At 40.5% G+C, this 11,330-nt stretch overlaps 1 protein-coding gene across 1 annotated transcript; it reads right to left on the minus strand.

Annotated features, from left to right (window-relative positions):
- Nucleotides 1-1,182: 1,182 nt before the first annotated feature.
- npffr1l3 (neuropeptide FF receptor 1 like 3) lies at nucleotides 1,183-5,985 on the minus strand. The gene is made up of 3 exons (XM_062528601.1): nucleotides 5,724-5,985; nucleotides 2,607-2,706; nucleotides 1,183-2,125 (listed from the first exon to the last, which is right to left on the minus strand). The coding sequence occupies exons 1-3, from the start codon at nucleotides 5,920-5,922 to the stop codon at nucleotides 1,183-1,185; spliced, it is 1,242 nt and encodes a 413-aa protein (XP_062384585.1). The 5' UTR covers nucleotides 5,923-5,985.
- Nucleotides 5,986-11,330: the final 5,345 nt, after the last annotated feature.

Consider the following 11,330-nt stretch of genomic DNA (forward strand, 5'->3'; position numbering starts at 1 on the left):
TTGGTACATGTATTTCTTCAGCATATTGGCCTTTCTAATAAAATATATTTTTTAGATGGAACAGAGTCAAAGTCACAAAACAGTCTCTCTCTCTCTCTCTCTCTCTCTCTCTCTCTCTCTCTTCAGAGTAGTGTAATAATAGAATGTCTCTGTGATCTTCAAAAAATGTATGAACTTGCCACAACCACATTTAGGAGACAAAACAATATCACAAAATAGTCCTCCTCAAGAATGTTGATGAAGAGACTACTCACATTACAGACATATGGTCTGCAAGTCTCAAATAATATGATCAATATGTCAGCTCAGCTGTTCAGTAAAGGCACACTGCTACAAAATTGGCAGGCAGATGTACTTTTACATTTTAGCATTTGTTCAGGCATTATTTATTTGCTCTATATGCACTTTAAAAAACATATGGGAGAAGTTTTAATAGAGACTGACTGATTATTCCGACATGTACAAAAAAAAGAGTGCACGTCTGTTTTGTGGTGAAAAAAAAATGTATGTAATCCAGATTGTGGTTAAATGTGTCTTTCAAAAACAACCAAAATCACAGAGAAGCTTGGTAAATGTCAGGCAATATGGCAAGGCACAGTGTGTGCTTTCAGTAGACTGACAAGTTTATGCTGCTTGCATACATCTGTCCCTGTATGTTTTAGGATCAGTTTGATACAGTATGGCTAAGTATTACCACAATCATATATGTATATATATTATACTGTATATGTATATGTGTGTGTGTGTATATATATATATATATATATCCATAAACATCTTGGATTCTCGTTTCAGTTAGCCAAGAATTGCTGTCAAAATGGCTACCATGATTAACACAGACAGAGAAAAGGTACTCTGGGCGCACTGACAAGTGCACTGACCACCACTTTGTCCCTCTTCACTACACTACAGTGGAGAAGGACAACATCACAGCAGTTATGGAAACATGTCGTGCTTTGTGCTGCTTGGAGTGTACTTGTGTTTTTTGTGTTCAGTTTTTTTTTCCCAGAGCCCAAGCTATTCTATCACCATATGATGCTCACCATATGATGTTAAACCTATGATGTTTGACACTCTGCCAAATGAACATGCTTTAAAAAGATTTTTTTTTAAAAAAAGGAAAAAAAAGTCAGTTTCTTCTTCAGATTCATTTGAGTTCACCAATCTCAATTAAAATGCCTCTCACAGCTCCCAAGCCTGGCAGCACACAGCTCGTTTTGGAGAGATAATCTCCGCATCATCCTTGTCAAGGTCTGTGCTCTTCAGTCCGTGACTGTTTCCCGAACTCTCTCTCCCAGAGTTCCTGCATTCCGCAGCCAGCCCCTCTGTCCGGTTCTCCATCTCCAGATGCACAGACCCCACCAGGTCGCTGTCGGTGTGCACCCGGTTACGCACCCCCAGGTTGGTGGCCAGAACCACTTCCCTGGGACCCCGGGCCCAGCTTGGCCGGCCTCTCCTCTCTTTCACCGGCCCTTTAGGCACGCTGAAGCAGCAGGACTGAGCCTGGCAGGCGTCCCGAAAGCCCTTCTTGAAATTCTCATTGAAGTAGCCGTAGATAATGGGATTCACGCTGGAGTTGGAGAAGGCCAGCCAATGGGAAAAGGGAAAAATGTATCCGGTGAGAAGGTCGAGGTTGTCGCCCTCCGGCCGCGCGTAGTCGGTCAGCAGCAACAGAGTCCAGAGCGGAAGCCAGGACAGCATGAACAGCAGGGTCACCACCGCCAGCATCTTGATGACCCGCGCGTGGCCCCGCGTCTTGGGGGACTTGACCGGCGGGTTGGCGCACGGGTGCTCGGCGTTGGCCAAGGCGTGCCGGTGGAAAAGCTTGGCGCCGATCCGCCCGTACAGCAGGACGATGAGCGTGAGGGGCACCAGGTAGATGTGGGCGAACAACACGGTGGTGTACACCTTCCTCATCTCCGGGTCAGGCCAGGTCTCGTAGCAGTAGTACAGCGGGTAGGTGTGATTGCGCCACAGCACCACGTGGTCTTGCTCTTGCTCAACGGTCAGCATCACCGCCGAGGGGAACATGATGACCAGCGCCAATAGCCATATCAAACCGATAGTAGCCTTGGCAACAAGCAGGGTAAGCTTGGGCTTGAAGGGATAGATGATGCAGCGGAAGCTATCAGGGAGGAGAGGGAGGGAAAGGGGGATGAGAAGAAAAAAAATGTTTGAACCAACATTCTCCAATATCACCGTGGCTAAAGACAACAAAACAAAACAAATATCATGCTGAAGGTGGCATCTGGACATGATTCCTAATTCGAAAACCAACATGAGAAATCTGTTCCTTTTCAATGTAGATATGAGGTTTGACATCAAAACTGCTATGCTACAGCAACAAGTATACAGTGTAGGTAAAAATTACTCATCTACCAGTAACTTTCTGTGTGACTCATTTATTGACATCAGATACATCTTCCTATATATTTCCAATATATTTATGGGTTTTGCAAATACAGTATGTGCATTGTCATTTCCTCTGTGACTGAAATTTTATTTCATTTGTCACATGACAACACAAATTGATTAATCTTTTCAAAGATTCTTTGGATTGGGTTTGTGCGCTTTTTTTGGTGCCTCTGTAAGAAGTATACCCTCACCGGTCAACAGCAATGGCCACCAGGGTGAACACTGAAGAACTCACGGACATCCCTTGCACAAGGCCGCTCGCTTTACACACTGTATTGTTGAAGGGCCAACCTGTTCAACAAACAGAGCCAGTTTAAAGATTTAAGAAGTCTCTAGAAAAGAAGAACTGTGTTAACTTTGGTAAAGTACTAAAATGGAAAAAAAGATGGTCAAAGTTGCACATATTAGTGTATAATGAATGAGCATGTTACAATGACATGTTATAATGTATTGTGTTGTATTACTGCACCCATTGAGATTCTGAATGTCATGAAGGCAATGAAATGGCAAACACAACACCAAGGCAAATTATCACAATCCTAAGAGACGGCTTGTTTATGTACACATATGATCTCCATTAGTAATGAGCTTGTTAGCATGGGAAGCATTTGCTCAGTGATGTAATTACTGTGTGAATGAGATAAATCATTGATCAGGAATTCAGTATTTCAAGAGCAAAAAAGCTGAGGCCATCTAAAATGGCATAAGTGAATGCACTGCATTTGCACTACATTTGAAACATACTGAGAAGTGTATACATAGATCAAATACATCAAAACCACATGCATTCATGCACCAAATACAATAGCTTAGAAATATAGAATAGATAAGATCCTCTGGATTAAAAATATATTAAAAGTGAATCATACAGTACATATGATAGTTTGTTAAGAACAGTGTTGGACAAGTTACTGAAAATTGGACAGTCAATTACAGTTACTAGTTACTTGTTTTAAAAGTAATTACTTGGTCAGTTACTGTATATCAAAAGTAATTAGTTACTAGGGAAGGTAACTTTTACTTTTATGTCTGTTTTTTATGAACAGCACTGAACAGTCAATCAATTTATTCAACTCTGCCCGGCTTATCGGCTGCACTGCAGTCCGTGTAAAGTCTAGCTTTGGTTGTTTGCATGGAGTGGCACCTTCAGCATTCGTAGGGCTGGGGTCTTTCAATGCTCATTGATTGATTTGATCGGTGTATCATTGCGCCACCCGGCAACGTCAGATCAAAAGCAGCTAAAGTAAGCCTATCTTGACTTCTTGTCTGCAAACGTTCATTTTTCACAAAAGAGAGTAATGTAAAGTAACTCATTTGAATGTAATTGTGTTACTTGATTTAAAGAAATACTTAGTTACATGCGCTAAAAGTAGTGGAATTACAGTAATGCGTTACTTTGTTACAACTCCTGCAACTCCTCACAGTCCCTCCCACATGCTCGTTTTAAAAGAGGAGATAGGGCTTTCTCAGTTACTGGCCTCAAACTTTGGAATAGCCTCCCTTCCCATGTCAAGTCCTGCAAAACCATCTCCAGTTTTAAGTCTAGCCTGAAAACTCACCTTTTTACCCTTGCTTTTAGCTCTGTCTAAATTGCTTTTGTTTTCTTATCTTTACTGGTTTTATTTTGTAGATTATTTGTCATTTATTATCAACAGCTGTTGTTTTAAATGTGCTATATAAATAAAGTGACTTGACTTGACTTGACTAATGCATTACTCCCAACAATGGTTAAGAAGACTGATCAGTCAAATCCATTGATGAATCAATCAATCAATCAATTCATCAATAAACCAACCAACCAACCAATCAATCAATCAAATCAGTGGTATATTCTTTTTATTATTACATTATTTGAGTGACATTCCAGTTCTGAACCGTCCCTCTCAAGACCAAAGAGTCACATGGTTGTTCTGACACTCCGTCAGCAGAGATTGGCCGCTCTGCCAGAGGCAAGTTTTATTATTTCAGATTGGACCCAAACCTGACAGCAAAAAATGACAGTCCTGAAAGCACAACAATCCACCATCAGAGAGATGTACAGTATGCCCTCTACAGAACCATGAGATGGACTTTTAGACAGCTTTATGTGAAGTTGAGGCCTGATATTACACTTGAGTAAGTATCACCAGCATACTCAAGCTAGTGGGAAATGTGGTGTGACCATCACTTCTAAAGGGGGTCAAAGGTAATGAGGTAAAGGTAATGAGGCAAGATGCCTACTGCTACGCTTGACTCACAACAAGCACTACATCTTCATCTTCATCTTTCATCAAAAATGAACAATTAACTAAGGTTGTTTATAGACAAGACGCATGGAAATTGGCCCACTTGATGTCAGTAGACCAGTTCTAGGGTTTAACAGACCTTTTATTTTTATTTTTTTCTTATTTTACAGTAGTATAAGCTTTTTTGTTGTTGTTTGTTTGGTTTTATCCTAGTTTTTTATTTCAATGGACCATGTTTAAAGTCATCAGTATAGTTGGGCAGGGGCTCTGACTGTCACAGCTGCAAGCCTGTTTCAACTGAATGACTCCTGTCATACTTCCCACTCCCTGGTGAGGGTAACAATTCAGCCATGCAACACCACGGAGAGATAAAATACATAGGGTGTCCTATGGTGTCATATCAGACTCCACCACAGCTGAAATGTCAACATGGTGGTGGTATAAATGTTCATACGTAAGTTTCTCATTGAATGAAATGTTTCAGTTTAATCTACATCTAGTGTAATATGGTTACCATGCTTTGACTTAGGTATGTTGAGATACCCCCTGTGTTGTCTTAAAACTCCCTCTGTGGCAATCATTAGCGAGAAGTGTATTTGTTGTAAGGTATCTGAAGGTCCTGGTCCCAGGGGTGATACCAACACAAACATGATTCAGGTTGAGTGGGTTACACATATTCTTATCTCTGTTAAATAGCAGCTGGTTAGATTACCACTGGTAGGGTGGCTGGCTCTTGATTTTCTGTGGGTGTGTGTTAATAGTATAAGAACAGACCTCACCCACAGACGTGTGGGATTGTTACTTGACATTTACCGTGGGTAGCATAAGAATAAAGCTGCAGTCTCACACCAGTTGTCTTGGAGTCATTTTGACCACAGTCAGATCTCTATATACAAAGACAAATCCTTCTGAACCAGGTGGTGTGAAAACGATAGATAACCCCATGAATCAGTGATAACATATCCCCTATGTTTCATAGCAACAGCAGTTGCAACACCCTGTGGTGCAGGCCGGGCAGATGAATATGACGTGAATGATATGTCTGGCATATGTCAGGTGAATACAAACAGACCGTGCAGGTACCTGTGATGAGAGTGTCGAGCAAAGTGGTGGGAATACAGAAGATGCCCACCAGGAGGTCGCTGATGGCCAGGTTAAGGATGAAGAGATTGGTCACCGTCCGCATGTGATGGTTCCGCAGCACGATCACGCACACCAGGCCATTCCCTATCATGCACGGCAGGAAGATAAACAGGTAGGCTAGAGTGTACACAGCAGCCATGGCCAGCGAGTGCTGATAGTACGAGGACGCGGTGATGTTTCCCACCCAACTGGGGTCAGTGGAGGCATTGCCGCCGCCGCCATAGCTGATATTGAGGTCAGAGAATTCGTGTGGTGTGGTCAAGACCTCCCACCCTGTCGCCCTCGATGTGGAGTCTTCCTGCAGACTCATCCTCGGTGGACTGAGAAGGCAACCAGAGAGTAAACGCAATAAAGAGAGAGAGAGAGAGAGAGAGAGAGACAGAGAGAGAGAGACAAAGAGTGTGAGCAAAAATGAAGAGCTAGATCAGTGACACAAGAGACACACCACTAATCCAAGCAAACAGATACTGTGTGTCTATGATAAAAACCATTTAAGCTGTCAATCTGGCATGCACAGTATGGCAGGCTGGTTTGTTAATGACTACCCTGCAATAATGGCCTGACTCAGAGACAGCTATAGAAGGGGCAAAGGGGCATGCATGCATGTTTTACCAACAGGGTGGAAATCAACTGGACACATGGTCTTAGAAGGCAGTCACAGAATGTCACTGTTGTTTTTCATTAAATATTCATGAAGCCCCATGAAGAGTAAGAGGACACTTCACATATTATGTAATCTGCCATTCTTGCTCAGTGTCCCATTTGGGAAAGCAATCCCTTATATACCAGAGCAGCATTCAACACACACTGAATGTATTCAACATATGGTAAAACAGAAATCATGTAATCATGATAGTCAAGGACATTTCATCAAAGCCTTCACAGGCCTGCTAGCAAGACACAAAGAAAATGGTGCCTATTGCCATAATGCTCTTTCAGATCTTATCTTGAGTTGCATATGGCATTGAATGCTGCAGAAGAGTGTCTTTCATTTATCTGAAAAAACAATTAACCATCTCTGAGAAAAGCCATTGAACCTTTAAGAGTTGACATTTTCCGCTTATTACGCTGAAGAGGTAGGCCTACCCACGCCTTTGCAGAAGCAAGTGGGTGTTTGAAATGACATTACTCACAGTCCAAAAACAGCTGCACTCTTAGCCTAAAGTTGCTTTTATTGTTTGTGTTCTGTCAGACAAGGCCTACTACATAAGACACATGGGAATTTGTTTTTACTCAAACCCTCCACCACACCAGATCCATCACCAGCAGAGTAATATTTCCAAACGACAAATTATGTCTGTGAAATCATCTGCATCATTTCTTGACCATAATGACTTGACCCATTGGATCCTCTCCTCCGACCAAAACACAGCAATCTGTAATGTGGTTTGAAATGAATACAAATCAGAAATTCACGCGGCAAGTTGATGCAATCTACCAAACGGTCGCTTCACCCAGAGAAATACCCCAAAAGACATGGCTGTACATACAGAGTAATGACACAATAGCCCAGAAGTACAAATGCAAGATACTACATATGACATCCCAGCGGGCCTGAAGCATAATTAATCACAGTGAAATATGGAAAATCTGACTAGTTGCTCATTGTCAAAGAGATAAGAAAAATGATGAATTACATTTTCCAGAAAACTTGCACTGATGAATTACTGCAGAAAACCCATGCACATATCTAGCCACACTGGATGCTCAATAATCATTTAAATTGTGCAGTATATTTGGAGAAAATGCAATACATTATTGAAATAGGTAAGTATAGTATAGTATACAGTAGTAGTGTATACTGTAGTATAGTATAGTTATCTCAGTATAGTATAGAATACTGTAGCTATCTTGGCATAGTATAGTATAGTATAGTATAGTATAGTATAGTGATCTTACTTTCATAGTCCAGTCCAATATAAGCCATTTCAGGCACACATTAACATGGTAGATAAAAGCTCAGTTTCAGATGTTATTCCCATATAAAATTCATATCAGATTCTGATTTATGACATTAGATTCAACCATCGACCAGCATATTGTATTTTTGAGGGCATGTAACCTAATTAAATGATAAAAAAGCTCAACTAAAAAAGCTCAGCTACTTTGCTCAGACAAAATGGTAGTCTGTAATACTTAAAATACATATGTGAAGTTGGGGTAGTTCATCTCACATTTCACAGAACATTTCATGCCACACTGTCACATTCTGTTTAAAGCAACCCCAGAATATCATTGTTCTGTTGCCAAGACTGTCAGCACCATGGAGAGCAATCATGAAAGCACTACCACTGCTCAAGTCTGTTGCTCGTTTCAGTACCACGGACAGCGTCATTGTAGTCCACCAGGATCCATTCGTGACTAAAAGCAGTGGGCAATTAGGCCTACTATTATTTGATAAATTGTACAACATTCAACTTGGCTGAGTTATTGATTATAGTCTCCTCGCCTAACAGAAAGTCACTCTTATACTCCTGTTGAAAACAAGTGAGAAGCAGTAGCAAGTTCTGTGAACATTCAAGCAGCTCAGAGACAGCTATCATCACACAGATACAGTATCTGTGTGATGATAGCTGTCTCTGAGCTCTGAGCTGTCTCTGAGCTGCTTGAATGTTCACAGAACGTATATATATATAATGTTTTTATCAAAATAGTTCATTAACTTCTTATAAGAGCTAGGAACCTCCATTTAGCAATGAACGTATTCAGTTTACACAGGTGCATGATTACACATAACAATGGGCATCACTGTATTTTAAATTTTCATTTCAACAGAAATGCTTGATGGTCTTTGCATTATCCATTTCAACCTGAGTGAGATTGCCAGGTGAACTCTTGAATAATGCATGTAATATTTCATAGTAGACCAGACTTTATGTGGAATATTCCAGCTGTGTCATAGGAATTATGAAAATTATATGAGTTATTTTGGTGAGTTAAGAAAATCTTACATTCAACTTTCAATTGATAATTTTCTGGAAAAACCAATAGCATAAAATAAGGAGGATAACCTAAATGTTTTGTAGCTACATAGGTATTTTAAACCCGCATGACAAATACCATGCATATACATTTTGTCACTCTGAGCTTCTCCTCCCAAGAATGCTTGATGATCTATCAGACTCAAGGTCAAACAATGACGCAGTCGAGGTGTTACTGGAAACAGAACGTGCTGGAATTCAGAAGAAAGCAGAAGTGGAATGGGAATGCTTTTTAACTACCACTATGCGCCCCACAAAAAAAAACGATGCCACCAAACACTGTGCCAAAAAGTGCCATTGGTTACTGCAAATTAACTAATCTAAAAAGACAAAAAGTGGTCTTTGAGATCAACAGGTAGACTAAATCACACAGTTCCTTTATGAACGGGTGATCAGATTTAAGACAAACATTCATTCACGGTGATCACAGGACTTCATTGATACCTCCATCATGCAGCATTAACGACTGAGCAGGCAAACAGGCGTCCCTGCCAGCGTCCCGCTGATGTGGATCCCATTACATTACAAACAAGTTATTAGTCAAGGCCGATTGTTTATGCGCCTCTTCTTTTCTTAATTAGCTGTAGGCTACCTCATTTCATAGAATTGACTAATATAACATGTGACAGGCCAAGATTAATTATAAGTTTATGGAAAACTGAACGTGCTCTGAGCTCATTGAGAATAACGTAGGATGGAGATGTGTTTTTTTTATGTAGCCTATAGGCTAACTTTGAATCTGCTCTGACTTGCAGAAGTGTACATGTCTTTTTAAAAAATCAATACGTGTAGGGCTATAATATCCTGACATACACAATACAGAATTTAACAATCTTACCTTAGTGGTCCAAATGACATATCCGTCCCCTGATTAAAAAAAAAAACAAAACTGATATATTTACCAAGTCAAATCAAGTTGCTGACTCTACTTACACAATAGGGTTTTTATTTCTTATATCCTTGATGTTACAGCTTCATGTGCTTTCCTTCTCTATTTTTCCAATTCCAACACGTTTCCGTCCAGTCTTGTCTTTCAAACTGAGGCAAGAGCAGTGCCGTGAAAGAGAGCCACAGAGAGCTGGAGCACCTCGGTGAGCGCGCGCGTGTGCACATGCTCCGATTTGCTTAAAAGCTAGCATGTAGCCTGCCCCACTGCTCAGGAAGTCTACGCGCACGAAACTGCTGAAGAAAATTGAGATTGTATTGGTTTGAGAGGAGTTTAAAACATTTTAGAGACAAATTGAAAAATAACTGTATTCAACCATTAGGCTATAACTATGAGACGGTGAATACGGCAGTGGTAATTTTGGTAATGTCAAAGGAAAACGCCAGCCTGCACTCATCATACATTGTTGTGTAGCTCAGCACTATGATTAATAGTAGTCAACAAGGTGTTTCCTGCCTGCGCTCATCACATGAACCCTACATTCTATACATTGTGCCAACTGTCAATACGCAGTCTCCCGGGTTATCTATCTAGGCTAACTTGCGGATTTATCAGCCTTTGTTGCTCAACTGCTAATGAAATAGGTGCAAAAATACAAAGGTCATAAATTAATCTCCCAAAGAGCAAACATGGGCTTAAGGAGATAATTGGCTTCATGCAGTTGTTGGAACACAGATACTACATATTTGTGCAGTGTTGGTTTTATAATTCATTCCAGCGACAAGACTAAAAGCTATCTTATAAATCTGCACTGAACTGAGGCCATGGGGAGGCTGCAATAATGTTCCTGCAGTCCACCTGTTGACCTACCGGGTGCAGAAACTGCCACATTAGGCAGCCTTGATGAAGACAAATTAAACATGGCGAGGAATGACTTATTCATTAGTAATGATTGAGATATCATTTACATTTTCAACATAAACAGAATAACATTGTAAAATGTATTGGTAAAAAAAATGAAATACATTACAAAATACATTATAGGAAATACATTATTAAACAAATGTGCTTCCTAAAAGATTGTTTAAGGGGAAACGACAAAACATACTGTCATTCTATAGATCCAGGGTTGCCACACCGTGAAATCCAATATGGAATTATGGCCCCTAATACCCAAAGATGTCATCAGAAAATGTTCAAGAGCATGTGGAAAAAAAGAAGTACAGTACATGCATTTCAAGTGGGATAAAGTGAAGATTTGTGTCTTTGTGTCAGTAACATATAGATTTCTTGTTCATGGCTTATGTGGTTTGTGAGGACTGCCTTAAGGCATTAATGGTGCAGGGTAGTGCAATCTATGAGAGCACTTGTACCAGCCACAAATGGAGTCATTGCAATCATACGTCATCAACGTTTTTGTCTGTCCAGTGAAATCACATGAATGACAGTGCTCAGCTTTGAGACATCTGCTGAAAGGTGCCTTTGAACATTTGACAGTGTGGCACCCTCTGCAGAGTTTCCAGTATAGACAGTCCCAACATAAGCACCAGCTGTTCCAATCATTTTTCATTTTGTACCAGTGAATGAGATTGAGACTAAATTACATTTGCTTGTCTATACGAGGCAAGAACTGACTCTTGACGTGCTTGAAGTGCATGATGATAGATACTGAGGTTGAAT

The sequence above is a fragment of the Sardina pilchardus genome, chromosome 23 (assembly GCF_963854185.1).
Source record: "Sardina pilchardus chromosome 23, fSarPil1.1, whole genome shotgun sequence".
NCBI lineage: Eukaryota > Metazoa > Chordata > Actinopteri > Clupeiformes > Clupeidae > Sardina > Sardina pilchardus.